General features: G+C 41.9%; 1 protein-coding gene across 3 annotated transcripts in view; it reads right to left on the bottom strand.

The window, feature by feature from the left end:
- Window positions 1–17653, bottom strand: part of LOC132981932 (protein diaphanous homolog 1-like) — a 96201-nt gene that overhangs the window by 42030 nt on the left and 36518 nt on the right. For all 3 annotated transcript variants that reach the window (XM_061048075.1, XM_061048072.1, XM_061048073.1), the window contains 2 exons: window positions 16515–17036; window positions 14804–14929 (listed from right to left, as the gene is read on the bottom strand). In XM_061048075.1, coding sequence (XP_060904058.1) covers window positions 14804–14929; window positions 16515–17036 — 648 coding nt within the window. The remainder of the gene's footprint in view (window positions 1–14803; window positions 14930–16514; window positions 17037–17653) is intronic.

Raw genomic sequence — 17653 nt, 5'->3', positions numbered from 1 at the left:
CTGACATGAGCAGAAATTAACAGATGCCTTGAAGGTAACACCAAACAAAAAGCAAAACACTTCGAATGGATGGTCACAGTGTGTGGTTTTTAGCAAGCTGAAACATGCAGTGCACCCAGTATCAAATATTAAATGTTCATTAACCCTCAAATCTACACATAGTCACAAAAACAAGAAACTATCTACCTATTCTTTGGGGAGGAAATAGTTAAGAATCAAGTCAAATGGGGGCTGAGGCATCCCAAAGCCTATCTCCTCCAAGTCAATGGCGTGAAGGCTATCTAGCACACACCTGACAGAGACAGAGTGCTGCCAATAGTGCCAGAGGGAAAGGGGGGGGGGGGTAAGTGAGAAAGAAAGGGGGAGAAAGAGCAGAAGACAGCAAAAGAAAGGAGACAGACAGCATACACCAGAGGCATGAAAAGAGAGATGGATAAATAATGGGGAGCACAGGATGAAATGTTTTGATTCAAGAGCTTGTTGCTCATTACGGGAAAAAAACTGACATGATGAAAGTTGGAGAGGAGGCGTTTTGTGTTTGTGTGTTTGTGTGTTAACAAGGCTGACAGCTTAGGCAGTGTTAGAAAAGCACTAAGAGCCTTTAGCAGCCACATGCTAAAAATTTAATCAGGCATTAATAAAAACAATATCATTACTGTCTGCCTAAGGAAAAATCAACACACACATCACTGAACTAGGCAGGCAGGCAGGCAGACACACACACACACACAGAATTACAGGGAAGGAAACACCAATGCCGACAAAAATAACCCTGCTCTTCATCATTTAGCTATTTTATTGCCTTTCATCTATCAGTCTACCTCTAATTAATTATGCAAGATAAAGCACAAACAGAGTTTGGCTGCACAAGTAAATACGCCAAAAATGAGCCGCTAGATCGGTGGAGGAGTGGAAAAAACAGGGGAATGAAAGCATTGTCTCAAGGACAGAGGTAAGCCACTCACTCAACTCTGAAAGCAAAACTGTTTCAAACAGGGGGCTGAGACTTGAGTCCAGCAATTGTAACCTGCGCAGCTCCCCAGTTGCACCATTTAGCACAGAAATAAAGAAAAACTATCAAAAATGGAGAAGCCATACACCAAATGGACAACAGAGAGACACACCTGAACATTGAGGTACAGCATAGAAGCCTCCTTGAAAGGCTAGGAAAGCTATAGAAACCTCTCTCACTCTCCGACAAAGCAAGGCTGCGAGGATGAAAGCACCGAATGAAAGCACAGGACCTCAAAAGACAGCATAATAGAGGCACTGAAAGCAGAAAGAAGTGGCAGAAAACAAGGGCGAAGAGAAGACGAAAAAGTCATTTAAGGATGTGTCTAGAACATATGGATGAGAGGAAGATGAAGAGGAGAATACAGACTGGGAATGGGTGTTGAGTAGGAGAAGGTGATAAGAAGAAAGGATAAAAAACAAGAAAGGCTGTAAGAGAAGGAGGTATAGTTAGGGCAGAGAGAAAGTAAAAAGCAAAGAAGACTGAATGAATAATGGAAAAAAGTAATTTTTCATATAATTTCTCTAACTTTAATACTGAGTTGAGAATAATCCCTGCCCTAAATACACACACTCAAACAGAGTTAGATATGTGGTTGTGCACGGGTGTGCACGCATGTGAATGGATCACGCTCTGATAACATTACACTCCTTAATTCCTAATTAATCCTTCTAAACTGGATTACGGCGCAGAGCATGACAAGGCCAAGATTCCACCCTCTGCCCTGATGACTGTGTGTGCGACTTTGCGTGTGCGTGTCTGTGTGTGTTACTTTACTGTTTTTCAGCTCGAGGTCTCATAAGGCCAGGCTGTCCTCGGTTACATGATGTTGGGAAATGAAGCTGACAGTGTCTGTGGTCCCCGATGACACGAACGCAAAAACACTTACACTCACACACACACACACACAGTCATTGTCCCTGGTACACAAAAACACAAACGCTCAAGAAGTCCCGAGACCACAGTTCTTGAAAACGCTTATGAATTATTGTGGTGAGTCTCAGCCTTACTTTACACATTTTAAGTGAGGACTCATGGGGGATATGTGCTTACTCACATAACAGACACAGGTCCCCTGACACACACACTTGTCCTGGTTTGAAAGCTGCCACACAAACTGTCCCATGTGATGTATTCTGTATTACAGTGTAGTCTGAAATAAAACCAGAGGGCTCCACAGACAACAATTGTACTGGCTTCAATTTACAGTCTATAGTAAATCTGCTGATGAGCTGAGACGAGTGCTTTATTGCAAAACAGTTTAAAATATGTGTTCCATCCATACATTTTTAGGAAAAGGTTAGCAAAATGATGCAACTGTGTAGTAATTTTGTTGTCACCAAAGTATGATATATATATATATATATATATATATATATATACATATACATACATACAACATATGTCATGAACTTTGCAGGGTTAGTCAGATGTACTAGCATGCAGGCACATATTCAATATAACCACAAAGTTGATGTGGAGTTTGAAACTCTTGCTGCCCACACTATCCTTTTTTCCCTATCATTCAAATGTAGACTAAAGCTATGGATTTGGGTTATACTGTCACTAAAAATCACACACATCAACAGTGAATTCTGTCTTCTGATGCTGCATTATGACAGAATAGACAGATATCACACTACAAAACATACAGCAGAAACAACGATCACTTTTAACTAGCCAAGACAAATGCCTGATATTTAGATAAACAATTCAATAACAATCTGTTTTGCTGTTCTGCAGCTAATTTATAGTTTCATGAACCTAAAGTCTTAAGTTTACCAAACGTTGCTAAATGTTCTGCCCTAACATACAATAACTCACTGTATGGGTTATTGTACGATGGTTTAACAATTTCATAGTACTGTTACTGGTACTGGTTCATAGTACATGTTTCCAGGGGGAGTCAACTGTCTCTTTATAAGAGGGCACTTTTGTGGTTTTTGACATTGCATCATCATTATGACACAAGAGACGGCAGTGAAATGTAAAGAATGACTCTGCCTCTCTCCTTAAAACCTCTATCAGTCTGTTGGTTAACATCTTACTGTACTTATTTATATGTGGCCACTGATGACATTTCATCATGCCAAAAAACAAGATTTATTTGGGCTACCCACCTTTGTACCACAGCATTAATCAATAAAAAATAACATAGTATTTTGTTTTACTGTGAGTGTGTTTTTTCCCCCGTGCATATTAAAGGAGGAGACTTTTAGAAGTGGGAGTAAGTATGATGGATGGATGGATGGAAGGAAGGATGGAAGGGGGGGGGGGTCACAAAGGGATACAAGGAGAGAGTTGGGGGGGAATTAGCATGCTTTCATGCATTCTACACCTCAGTGGAGCACCACAAGGCTTGTTGATGCCTCTAAGTGCTATGCAGTATTAAGCAGACAATCTCACAGGAGAGGCGGTGGCGTAGTGTGTGTGTGTGTGTGTGTGTGTGTGTGTGTGCTGACTGACCGCTAACTGTGTACAGTTAAGTACCGAGCCCTGAATAACCTATTGGAAGGAATATACAAAGGACAAAAAAAATGGAAAGGGAGTAGAGAGCTTCAGTGGAGAGCCAAACACACTAAACATTGTTAGAGGAGTGAGGCATAGAAATGTGTTGCTGTGATGTGTTCTAGCCCTCAGAGCAAAAAGGAAAAAAACAGCACAGAGAAGAAGTATTAAAAGGTAAAGAAAGGTCTATGTCTTTCTAGTCTGTTCTCTCACACTGTATACTGACATTGGGAAAAAGGCATGTAGAACACACATGTTTATCAAGTCACCTTTTCCATTAGCAGAAGAGTCATCTCTCCTGCAGCTGTCCAAGCAGCCAGCAGTTCAGTACGTCACTATGACCAATCTGAACACCTCCCAGTCCTCATCACATGTTCTCACAGCTAACTTACCCAAGTTTCCTCATTCTACCTCACCTCAATCTCCATCTACTCAATCACTCTTGTCGCTTCATGTCTCTTCACCTTTTGATCATTTGTCATTCCCTCATTCCCTCCCTTGGTGCGCTCTTCAATCGTACACAGATCACTTCTACCTCCATTCGTCCTTCCCCGAGCCTCATTCATTTTGTGCCTCTCCTTCACTCCACCCTCAATAACGCAATCCGTCTTCTCGTCTACTGAACCAAGATTAGTCTCCATCCATCTGTATCTTTGACAATAATCTCCACTTTTTCTAAGCAGTACCTACACTTTTGGAAATTCATGTTTCTGCTCAAAATTTAAGATCGATTTGAAAAATAAACAGCAATGTTTTTAGTTATTCCTTTATATATATATATAAAGATTTTTTAAGATATATATATATATTTTTTTTTTACATATTTTGAACCTAACTTTTGACAAATCCTGACCTTGTTGTGTCTACAAGCAGTCCTGACTTTCAGAGTGCAGGTTAGAACAATCTACCTTCACTTTACTTTTTTCTGGCATACAATGCAGCAGCCCTAATTTTTGTTTCCTCCAACCGGCTTTTATCATAAATCCAGCTCCCAAAAATTAGCACTTTCCTTTGGAAGCAGCAAGCTTTTTTGCGTTGGCCAACTACCGAGAGAGCCTTCAAACAACTAGGTTTTTAGTTACACTTCACTAAGAAGCTGTAGATCTGCATGAACTGCTACATGTTTTTTTTCCGAGTCTAGAAGAAAGGAAATGCAGCATGTTTGTAGTTCTTCATGGAGAAGCTTTAAAACCTTGGATATCCTCAGAACTTCAATGACAATAACAATGGGTAATTTAAGATGTTATTCCAAATAATGAAATAGAAAAAACTTGGTTAAACAAAGAATACGTCACTTAAAGCCTTTCAGACGTGTTTTTTTTTTTAAGATCCCCCAATACTTATTTTAATATTGTAAGTACAATTTGCAATGCTGTTCAGCTCTGTTGCTCTTGCAGTATTAAACCACTTTTTTCTTTGAGAGTAAAAAAAAGAAACCACTGAGAAGGGAAAAACCTTCTGAGCAAAAATCAACATGAAACTTTTAAAGCAGAGAACTCTCTGGCTTCTTCAAAAACTTTCCACAACAGACTTACAACAACATTCTTGGAGAGATCTTTAGAAGTCTCTGGTGTACCACTTCATTCACCAAAACAGACAGGAGTGGCTGCTGATGCCATGTGCATGCACAACAAGCCGTGGAAGGTTTCGCTCTTTTTGCTCCACGCCTGAAGTGTAACAGTTACAGCAGACAAAGCACTTTCAAGTACCATACACACAAAAAAAAATATAGAAAGTAGTGAAAACATGTACACATGCACATAGAGGCTGAGCTGCATCTACACTGATATTGTCACGAAAGAACAGGTGAGTATTATAGAATTCAGTGGGGTTTAATCACCCCACAATCTTTATTCAAGCCAAGATGGAGTCTAACTCCAATTTCCAGGCCCAGTCAAGCGCTACAGACCCTCTGAAAAGTTAGAAACTCCAAAGCCTGCTAGCTCTGATCAATACTTGAAGTAGTAACTCCATTAATATAATGACAAATCACTCATCTGCTTTCTCTCTCACACTTTCTTTTACTGTTAGTCCCTGATGCCCTGCTACCCTCACCCGGCTTTGCCAGTCTCAGTTTCACCCTGCAGTTAATCTGCTGGGTGGAGTGATGAGCGCTTGGGGAACCGACAAGAGGAAGATGAAGGAGATGAAGGAAGAGGGGAATGAGAGGAGGGGGGAGGGGATGGGGAGTGAGAGCTGGCCATGCATTATTGAGCATACAGAGTGGAGTTTTTAGGGGATAAATGTGAAAGCATGTTTAGGGACAACCTTTTCCCTTCTGCCTCCACCGCCTTCTCTCTCCCTTCATTACTTGCCCTCCCTCCAACTTTCTTTTCCCCACGAGGACGGCCACATCTCTTATTCAGTGGGGAGGTTAAAAATTCAAAGCTAGGGGGGGAGGAGGTGAGGGGGAGGAAAGAGAGAGTACCTGAAATGGTCAAAATGAAGGAATGTCTTTAGGGAGTTTTCTCAAGTGCTAATCTAGAGCGCTCCTTGCTTTGATTAGGCGTGCAAGTGGGTGTGGGTGTGTGGGTGTGTGTGTGTGTGTGTGTGTGTGTGTGTGTGTGTGTGTGTGTGTGTGTGTGTGTGTGTGTGTGTGTGTGTGTGTGTGTGTGTGTGGCAAGGGGTGGGTGGTGGTTGTGGGAGAGTATGAGGCTGGGGGAGGTAGATGAAGAGAGAAGGGGAGGGAGAGAGAGAGAAGGAGGTGGTGTAGACGTACACTTTCATGCTTGTAGTGTAGTGTAGCACACAGCATGGTGAAAAATTAAGGTGCCTGCAGGGCGAAGCAGAACCCACGTCTCACAGAACACGACATATGCAGATACTGAGTAATGGAGTAAGGGCTTCAGTATGCAAATGCACACACTAACAGGCAGCTACGAGCACAACACAGGAGCAGACCGGCAGTAAAAGAATGAGAAGCATTTTTTAAATGCACAGTGTTATTGTACTCCCATAAACAATGCATACATATCTCAGCATTTGTGCCTACACATCTGTGACACATAAACATGTGAATTTCAGTCCACATACTCACACACACAGATACACAGTTACTGGTAGCAGATTAAGGTCAGGAAGTGGAGCATGGCCTGGCCCACAAAGCCCTGTGAATACCATCGGTTCGAGGTGTAAATGTCACTGGGTTACTCATATTAAACAAAGCTGCATAGCTAGAGCCCAGAGGACATGTTGCAGCAGCAATAAAAGCTGAACAGGTTACAGCACACAAATACAGAGTTAAGACACAACCTGGCTGAGCACATAGTCAGTGCACACAAATATTGAAATAAACAAGACAATGCACACCTAAAGAAAGTTGGTGAAAGTGTTCGCAAAGTTTGGATGAAATTGATTGTTTTAATATGTGTGATTGTCTGAGAACCCTGAAGACATGGTCTACACCATAAGCATAATGGGGAAGATAGTCTAATAGCACCCTAATAACTCACCAGCTAGCTAACACCGCATCAGTAGCAGCTTAAGGCTACAGTTAAACAATTCCACTGAGATAGGAGCTTTGGACTTTAAAGGACACTTTCAAATGCCTCTGTTGCTGCCATCAATCTTGCCTTTTCTCATTTTACAGCTTGCTTTATCGTCACTTCCCCCCTCCACACACACACACCTACCCCACTACCAGTCTTCCGTCATTTTTCTGGTTTCATCCCTTGTTCATTGTCTCTCTTCATAAGAATCCCTTTATCGGGTAGAGATAAGGGAAGAGAGATGAGGAAATCAAGGGACAGAAGAGGAAGAGGAAGGGAGATGAGGGTTAATGCTGCTATCTTGTCAACTCCATCTTTGAAGTTGTTGCTCTTTACTGCTCCATCTTTTATGTATGCTATCAGTGACATCAAAGTCGGCTAAGTCTCCTGTGTGTGTGTGTGTGTGTGCATGTGCATGGGAATGCCCTCAGGAATAGGTAGCTAATATTGCAAAAAAGAAACAGAGAGGAGGTTGCTGCCAGGCGGCAGAGCTGCCAGTGACAGTCAATCTAGAGTGCACTTTGACTCTTTCTTCTTTTCTTCTCATCTTCCTCTTTTCTCCTGATTAACATGCTTTCTAGTCATAACTACAATGTCAGCATGACTTCATTTCCTCCTCATCATCTTAATGCAAAAATGAAAGCAACTCCCCTACTTTTATGACCACTTTGACACCTGAGACATGGGCAAACACTCAGTTAAGAACGAACACACAAAATGCATACATATAGGAAGCACAGAGGAAGAGAGTGCGAGGGAGAAAAAGTATGCTGATGTGACCAAGAGGAGCAAAACAGGAAAGACGAGTGGGAGGAAGGAGTGTAGGTGTGCATACATATATCCCTTCATTCCTACTGCCTTCCTTCACTTTTCCTGTTTTTGCCCCTCGGAACTGGGGATATTTTGCATCTTTAACAAGCTTTTGAGCTTATCATCCAATCCCTCAATTAAACACACTCACATTCATAAAGATTACAAACACACACACAAACACACTGAGGATCTCTAGGTTTCTGCTCAGCTGTCATATCACTAGAAACATTTAAATGGTAATGGTGTTGGGATGAGAAAAGAGAAGTGCTTGCTTGCTTGCTGGCTGACCGAATGGCGGGGCTATTTGGGAGAGGAGACGAGTGAGGCGAAGAAGGCCTTTTTTGTTTAAAAACAGGATAATCTCCAGGAAAGAGAAAAGGCAGCAAGGAGATTAGGCACACACAGCTGTAATGCTCCGGCATGAGTACACTTAGCTCATTTGCATGTAAAACAGCAGAGAGAAATATAACGAGGGAGGCATGGAGGGAGGAATGGGATGAAGAGAATGTGTGGGACAAAAGCATGTAAGTGTGTGTCTGTGTGTTAGCCCGCTTACATGTGTATGCATAAGAGTATGCCTCTGCTTGTGCATGTGAGTGAGCTGTTGCATTTGGCAGTGGAAGCCAATATAAGCACACACAGATGTGTTTGAACCTGATAAGGCCTGATGAATGAGCGGCGATTTTCGGCTGTTCCTCAACCATAAAGAGATATTGAATGAGGGAACGCTCGCTATTGCCATACTGAGAATAACACACCGAGGCTTAGATAGCGAGCAAAGCCAACCTAATGCACTGCTACAGTTAAGGGCTTAAGAGGTATAGTTTGGATTTAAACTTAAGCACCGGTGCACATAAACAAATCAACACAGTCTATAAACATCAACTCTATCGTTTATAGGTTATACCTTCAAAATGAAAAGCAGGTCTATATATGAACTATAGGTACTTTTCAGATACCACTTTACACAGACTGTAAACAATCTTGCAGTTATTTCTTGGTGGGGCAAGAAAAGAGGTATTACAGATATAAGTGGAAGAATGGCTGCAGCGAAAAATGGATCCAATAAGAGAGAATAGAAGAATAGTGTGATATTTTTCTCAGCTCTCTCTACAGCATTAGTGACCCTTGCATTAATCTGCTTCTCTTTTTGCATCCCCAGCCTGAGCACCGCATGGTTTATTAACAAGGCCTGTTACTGTGGGCTGCACAAATACAAACATACACACAGAGAAATACACACACTCAGAAAAGTTAAAACACATTACACACACAAGCTTTTCAAAGCCAATACTAATTTAGCACAATCGCACAAGCCCGCACAAACACTCCTATGGCTTAATACAGCTTGCCCATTCCTCATTTAGTCATCTAAGTGCTTTATTAGTACAGTTTTTAAAGAGTCTCAGGAGACTGCAGCTCTGAGTCTGCATATGCCATAAACTGTTATCTAAAACGCTCCCTAATTATACACAATCATACACACAAAAGTACCCACTAACACACACGCACCACTCACAAATGTTTGTTGCCTGTGACCTAGAGGGATCCAAGAGTGATAAACAAACAACTTCTAGATGCTGCTTGTGGGGGGAGGATTATGAAACTGGAATGATTATGAGGAGGAGGAGGAGGAGGAGGAGACAGACGGGTGTAAGAAATAAGGCAGCTAACTGTCGAGGTGAAACAGGGTCTTTGCTCCTCTCACCTGTGGTCATTTTCAACAATAACTTAAATGTAATTTATTAGACCTGTCAAGTCTTGAAAAGCAACTGCAGCAGCAGAATCAGAAGAGACAGTAAACTGGATGACTTTTTCACATGATGTATTGTCTATGACTTGTGCCTCATGAATGGCCGAGGGGTTTTAAATATCCAGTGACTATACATCACACAGAGCTGACATTTCTGTAGCATTCCTGCAATCCCTTTGCTGGATGGAAGAGAAACAAATAAACACTTTGCATGGTTTCCTGTAGGTGACAAAGACCTTCTAACAGTGTACAGTAACAAAATGTTGTGAAGCCTGTTTAGCAGAAGTTGCAATGACCTTAACAACAACACTAAAAAATAATTGTCCATGCCTCTTGGTCTTTCATTGCTAATAAATTACATATTTCATCTCATCCCTTTAACTGATTGGGCTATAACCAGAGAGCGGCACGCACTCAGACAAACACTTTCTTGCTGATTGGTGGCTCATTAAAGTGGAAGTGAATGGAACAGACATAAGAGGAAATTCAACTCAAATACACGTACACACACAGACACACATACCTACAGAGAGGGAAATTGATTTCTTCAGAACACAGGGAGATCAAAAGGCTTATTATAATTGGTTTGTAAATGTGGCGGAGCTTAACCACCCACTCTCTAGCACATACACCAGCACACAGGCATCCTCGCACTGACAAACATGCACTCATCTGCAATAATACTGTCTCTATTTTACAGGAAGCAATGTGATACAGGAAGGCGCTGTTACATGTGTAGGTGTGCGCTGTGCGGGGATATACAGAAGGCATCAAAAACTTTATGTGATGGCAGGGGATCTCCAGTAAAAAGAAGAATTGGGTCCTTGTATGACAACAGATCACAGAAACACAGCGACAGAGACTGAGACACAGAGGAGAGAAAAGCGTAAGGCTGGAGAATTGGGATATGAAAATGATCCTCGCATTATGAGGATTAATAATCATATATGCTCCTGGCCCTTTTCTCTCCTTTTCTTTCCCGAATCAAATTAATCACCACCGCTCCCCTAAGCCCAGCCTCTCCCTCTGCTCACTCTCCTTTATCCAACCACCTTCTCCTCCTCGCTCCATTTCTTGTGTGTCTCTCTCTCTCTCTGCTTCTTTTGCTAATTGGGCTATCTGAGGTGCTGACTTCAAAAGGCACCTGCTATCACACACCGATGAAAAAGTGAGAAAAGGACAGTTCAGGATATATATTCCCATATTAAATGAGAAGTGTTAGAATTGTAGCCTTGTCACTGTCCTCCTGCCCTTTAGGAAAGTTGGCTACTATGCATTAAAATGAACCCTGTTTGGATTCCTTCCTCCTGTTTTTTTACATCTCTTGTTATTTCATCGTTAAATTAACCTATGAAAAAGTAGACACAAGCCCTTCAATGTGAGGATATTTAGCAAGCAGCTTAAAGGCTGAATGAAGAGTTAAGCTCACTGTCTGAAAGTCAATACAGGCCACTAACTGCTTCACTTACTCCCTGCTTATCTAAACCACTTGTTGTTTAAGATTACAATAATCTATTTCATATTATGAATTTTAAAACTGTTCATACTGTACAAATGTAATGTGTAACAGTTTGCCATTATCTCAGACTGGGCATCAGCTGAACCAAATTTAGAACGGCAGTCTTACTACGAATTTAGCCTTACATCCTTTCTTTCTTTTCAGTGGCGCTAGGATATCATACAAATGTACCTTAAATCTCAACACATGTAATGAAAATATGGTTTATCAACATCACACAGATGGATTCACTCTTACACGGAGAGATTGCTATCCGGAGCCAGCAGCAGGTCTGAAAGAATATACTGAAACAGCTCCCAGAGGTGGTGCACCTTGTGAAAACCTTGAGAGCTTGCATCCTCAATAAGAAAACCTTGCTTGTTTTATTGACTGACTTTAAAATTTCTCATTTCCCATGAAGGTAGCTTAGTTTTCTATGTCTATCCTTGTGAACAAGATGTTCAGCAGCACAGCACTACTGACAGCAGCCTTGGCTGAGATGGTGTAGTTTGCAAGGCAAGTTAAGTAGCTTAAGTGGGAAAAGGTGAAAAGTCGAGAGGTAACGAGTGGAATAAATCAAGTAAGGTGGAATATGTGTCCAAGAGTAGCCTGGATTTGTTATACTATTGCCTTACCTCTGAAAATCTGATGAAAACATGTTGCCAACAATGTGATCAGGCAGAAGGAAAGGTTGTATGTCTGTTTGTGTGTACAGTTACATCTGGTTAAATTACATCTGAGGCATGACTTCATTTGAATAGGAAAATTGAAACCATCAGAAAAATTACATTTAGGGAGATTTGATATGGATGCTTATTAATGCTAAGTGTCATATAGCGGCTTCATTGGTATATGGAAATGGCCACCAATGTATGATTTCATAAAATCTCAACTTGTTAGGGCGTATCTCTTTACACAAAATGATTTATGTTTATATCTCTGTAATCCGTCCAGTTTTTTTTGTTGCATGCTCTGCAGTAGAAAACAGCAGCATTAAAGACAACTGTTCTGACCTTAAATGAAAATCCAACCCTGTTTTCAGGGGAAAGGGTTACAGAAACAGATACATATATAGCTAGAGATACACAGACCGAAAATAGAAATAACTACCGTACATAGACAAAGAGCAAAGGATACGGCCATTTACAGCCAGAGGGCGTGTCTCCCACCATCAGCTCTCTGCTCTTCCACCGAAGCTCAGAGGTCACCTCTGACCCTGCCCTGAGCACATTACCACCCTGCACGTCTGTTTTTAGTGTGGGTGTGTATGTGTGTGTACATGCCAACCCAGATGCGCTGCCAGGCAGCTGATGGAGAGGAGGAAAAAGGGTCAGGAAGGGTCAGCTGTGGCTCAGTGTGGAGTTGGTCTGCTTTCTCTGTGTAACTAGGAATGAGAGGCGCGAAGAGGAAAAGGAACAGGAGGATGAGGAAGAGTGAAGCTCCCAGAGGTGAGGGATAAGGAGAAGGTGAGAGAGGTCAGGAGGTGAATGAATTAGGCCTTGAGCAGTGTGTGTTTAGAAAGAGAAAGAACGACATGAGGTGAAGGTTAAATTAGCATAACCAGTCACAGTGTAGCTTAAACCACAAATGCACACTCACAAAAACAGAAGATGCCTAAAATCAGCTTAATGAAATCTCATTCTGTGTCAAAGACATGTTTCATTCTAACTACCAAACCAACACATTCAAAAGATAGCAAGACAGAGTAATTAGGACACAGAACCAGATGTCTGGACTATGAAGCAGGTGAATGGGGAGTCAGCTTTAGGGTTAATTCTAGGATTACAAATTAAGAACCACTTTTTACATTACCATGGTCACTTGTGATGCACAGCTAACCTGCTCCGGAGAAGGTTATGTTCTGGAAAAGCAATCCGTGCAAAACCCTACCTACTGATCAATCAATTCTCTTGACCCTGAAGTCTCTGTGCTCAGTGAGCAGATCGTGAGAGGAGGAGGACAAGAGTAATAAAGAGTGACAAACACTTCAGCTTGCTGGTATGATGTTGCATGTGACAGTAGCCATGAAACATATTCTTGGTACTCGTCCGATATCATCCTACAATGGAAACCTAATGATCATTAAAGCCGTGTACTTGTTGAACCAATCATTCTGGGAGGTAAGCCTTTTCACAACTTGAATGTGTTTTTTGAATTCATTTTTATTTGCTCCCTATGTCCACAATGTTTCCCACCAGTGGGGCTTCAGCAAAAAGCACACGTCTAAAACTCTCAGTAAAAGAAGTTCTGAACAAGGAATTGATTTACATCACAGATGTACTTATTGTCAAATCTTTCCTGCACCATTAATAGATCAGTGATATAACAAGCTTTAATTTGCAAATTCAGGCTGCTACATGTGATGCTTTTCTTAGATAAAGTGTTAACTTTAAATTTTTCTAGTATTGCAGTTTGATCTGACATTGTAAAGGATGCAGTTCTGCTACAAATTGACATTTAATGTTCGGCCACTCCCCTTTCCTCATGTAAAACATGGTCATGGAAACCTTGTGTTGACTTATCAAGATAATAAGCAGCATCATGTGACAGTTTAATGTGATCTCTTTTGTTAGAGTCTGAGTAGCTGGATAACCACATGATACCATGGTTATGTTGAGTCTGCTACATAGTTCAGACCTCTTCTCTCTCTCTAAAACCACACACACGCGCACACACGCTCGCACGTGTGCGCACACACACTGACACAGACTAACAGGCAGGTATACAGCAATGAAAAGGCCAGGGTGTCTTCATAGTCTGCTCTCAGAAAAGGTTATTAGATATCAACCGGAACAAGCGGCTGTCTCAGCCAATAAAAAGTTGAGGCGTGGGTGCTGGTGGGGAAGGGGGTCAAATCAAGGAGTGACAGGCGGACGTTAGGAATTGCCATACAGGTGAATGCAGATGGGACAGCTGCCAACACTGATGCAAGCTGTTGATGTCAGTTAAATGTCAGCCATGTGTGCATGCACACTTCTGTTTCTGCATATGACATGGGCAAGACTTTGTGTGTGCATGTGTACTGAGCTTGAATCTGAAGGTCACATGGAATTATACACACCCACACACACTGTCTGTCTGTGATTTCCTGATGTCCTGGTTATGTAATGAATATGGAGGAGTTAGAGCAGAAGGCTCAGTGACACTGGGACAAGGTGATAGAAGTGGACAGGTGTGCGTGTGTGAGCGTAGGCCCGTGTGTCAGCGCTTTGTGCCAGGACAGCAGGTGGCTAGTCAAAGGACATCAGTGACCTTCTCCTTATCCCTTCCTCTACCCACCTCCCTTTGTCCATCTCCCTTTCTGTCCCCAAGTCCCAATTCAGTTCACCCCAGTAGCAAGTGTGCCATCTCTGCACAACAAGTCATGAGCACATTGAGAAGATGAACACATACACAAACACAGGTGTGGGTGGTTTATTCATGAACTTGTGTGAGATTCTGTTTTGACATAGAGTTGCTGAATAATGTAAATGCGCTGTGTGTCCTCCAAGCAGAGGAAGCGAAGGGTGAGAAAGGTTGGAGAGCATATGTGAAAACGAACTAAATGAAAGTGTGTGTGTGTGTGTGTGTGATATTCTTACCTTTTGAGGCTGATGGGAGCAGAGCAGGAGGATTGAAATAGATATGGAGTAAGGGAGAGAGGGGAGGCACATGGGAGAGGTGAGAAAAAAAAGAATTTGCTCATCAGGTGAAACTCAACATGATAATAGCATTAGTAAAAACATGCAAACCCAAAACTCACTCTTAGTCTGAGAGGAGAAGGCCAATGTGAGTTTGGCAAAAAGCTCATTGTTTTCAAATTTGTCCTCTTTTGCCTTGGTCCAGAAACTGTTCTCTGAGAGGTCCTCAGGTCCGATCTAAGAAAAGGAAAGGTCAGATGTATGTCAAGAAAAACAAAGAGGGAGACAAAATAGAGAAGGTATGGTTTGTTTCTATCAGATCAACATATTAAGAATTATTTAAGTTTCAATTATGTAAAATGGCAAAATAAGCTGTGTAGATAAAGAGGTCAATAATACAAAATAGAAAGCAGGTCTATGGAAAAGGCAGGGTATGGTGATAGAAGGAGGGGAGAGGGGTAAGTGAAGGAAGCAAGGCATAAAGAGGAAATGGAGAAGAGCAAAGAAGCAGTAATTTTCTCTCATCTTCACACACTGTCTCTACCACAAAGCGTCTCCTGCTTCACAAACAGAAAAGCAAAGACATACAAAGAGTTCCCCTTTTTTTGCTTCCCTGATCCTTTTTTCCTACAACCTTTCTAAGGAGCTCTCTCTGCATTCGTTCCTTTGTCTTGGTTCTCTCTCTCTCTCTCTCTCTCTGTCTATTCTGGTCACAAGGCACAATTTACTTAGTATGTTTTCCTCTCTGTCACTTTCTGAGTGTTCTCATCAAAGAGAAGGAAACGGAGAGAAAGTGAAACAGAGAGAGCGAGTGAGAAAGCATTGGTAGTAAATTTACAGATATCAGGCCTTTCATTATGGACAAAGCCTCGGGGATGTGGATGTAGGACAGAAAAGGCAGAGAAAAGAAAAGGGAAATGTGATATGGGGATGAGCTGAAGGAGCACGAAATAAAGCAAGAGAGCACGCAAAGAGGAGGATGAGAGCAAGCGAGAGAAAAAAAAGTCAATTTAAATTACAAAAGAATACTGTCCTTTCTGGCAGCAATTTAATTATCTTTCAGCGGCGCAGTTAAAAGAAGAAGGCTTATTAAAAAGCAATTTCTGTGACATCCTCGTCAAACACCCTCACCAGACCAAGAGAGTGAGAGAGAAAGAGAGAGAGAAGCTAAATGCTGATGAAGTCTGCTGAAGCCATTAAACAGTAGCTTTAGGCTAAAGAAAGACACAGGGCCGTTTTGATGTTTAAACCATCACAGATGAGAGGGAAGAGGATAAACATGAGGCACATAGTCATGAGAAATATGCATGCATGCAAGTGACTGTAGGTCAGTATCTCACTGTTATACCTCCATCTCACATTTCTCTCCAAATCACACTTTAACCTATTTCAAAATGGATCTTTAGCGACTGTACCTTTAAATTGTTTAGTTGTGCCTCGCCTTGTTGTTTGGGTTTCTGTTGTGTTGCCTAATATCATGTCATATTTATTCAGGTGATTTATAAAGAAAGTCATTATTACTGTTGTTGTCGTGAACTAACTCCAGTCTGTTGCCTGCCTTAATGCTCTAAGTTAAACTTAAAGTGAAATTTTGAACCAGACCACGGTTATGTTATGATACTAAATGCTTTACTGTTTACATTGTGATGCACTAGGATTTAATAACTTGATATGTGCTCAGACACAATTTTACCTTCATTGAGATCTGATGTTTTCATAACACAGATGACCAAGAAATGCATTCAAAGTGAGACTTTTCTTTTCTTTTCTTTTTTTAAAGGCACATGTAGGCTGATATCGGACCATACATCCGAGGACTGACCTTTCTCCAGTTGGCTCTCTTCAGCTGGACCTCTGGCTTGTACTCCTTCTTAGCCTGGAGCCCGAAAGGCAGTGGAGGTGGAGCAGGGGCACCCCAGCCCCCCATGCCAAATGGTGGGGGTGGAGGCATGCCTGGGGCTGGCGGCGGAGGAGGAATACCAGGAGCCCCAGGTAGAGGCGGTGGTGGTGGAGGTCCCATTCCAGGTAAGGGTGGAGGCGGTGGCGGTATTGGCATGCCAGGTAGGGGTGGCGGAGGTGGAGGTCCTGGCATACCTGGCAAAGGAGGTGGAGGAGGAGGTGGAGGAATACCGGCATGACCCGGTAAAGGAGGAGCGGGTGGGGGGATAGGCATGCCCGTCTGGCCTGGGAGGGGAGGGGGTGGGGGTGGAGGTGGCATACCCGCATTCTGACCAGGGAGAGGAGGGGCAGGGGGTGGAGGGGGAAAACCAGATGTAGGCACAGGGACAGTGACTGTAACAACTTTAGTCTTGGCCTCTTCCAGATCTGTAGAAAGCTTTTCAATCTGCAGAGAAAAAGGATAAATATCCATTAATCTATAACCTGACATAAAACTGTACATTTTCAAACACAATACAGTCATTTGTCATAATAGCATTTCGTGGGTGTACATAGTTGTTGTTTATTTCTTGAATAAAAATCAATTTTCTTAAGAAAAAGCCATCCACCCTTACCAATGAATAGCAGTGCCAACAGAGTGATTAGATTGTAGAGAAAAAAACGGCAGAACAAAAGAGGGGAAGAGTGACATAGAATGGGATTAAAATCTGGGCAGCATTAAGTTTTTGGAGAGATGGGGAAAGAATGCAGTATAAGGCACAGAGACAAAAACATAGCGGGGGGATTTAAGCCCAATTCAAAAGAAAAAAAGTTTTAAAAGAGGAAGACAAACTTCTTAATTAGCAGTGGTGGTGAAATCAATCTTTCATTCCAACATTGAAATACTTATTTCAGCATTTACACAAGTTGGGCAACAGTTCTTAAGAAAACTGTGCACTTCATTAAACTGTCTGCTTAACTGAAGTGAGCCAAAAAAGTGGCATAGGAACCTAGACTTGTGCTTGAATGGGAATGTACATTATGTGATTTAAAGCAGGCAGGTATGGAGAAGTTAAGAGAAGT

This window comes from Labrus mixtus, chromosome 10 (genome assembly GCF_963584025.1).
Source record: "Labrus mixtus chromosome 10, fLabMix1.1, whole genome shotgun sequence".
In the NCBI taxonomy this organism is placed as follows: domain Eukaryota; kingdom Metazoa; phylum Chordata; class Actinopteri; order Labriformes; family Labridae; genus Labrus; species Labrus mixtus.
The sequence above is the reverse complement of the archived record's forward strand: the minus strand, read 5'-3'. Positions and strand labels throughout refer to the sequence as shown.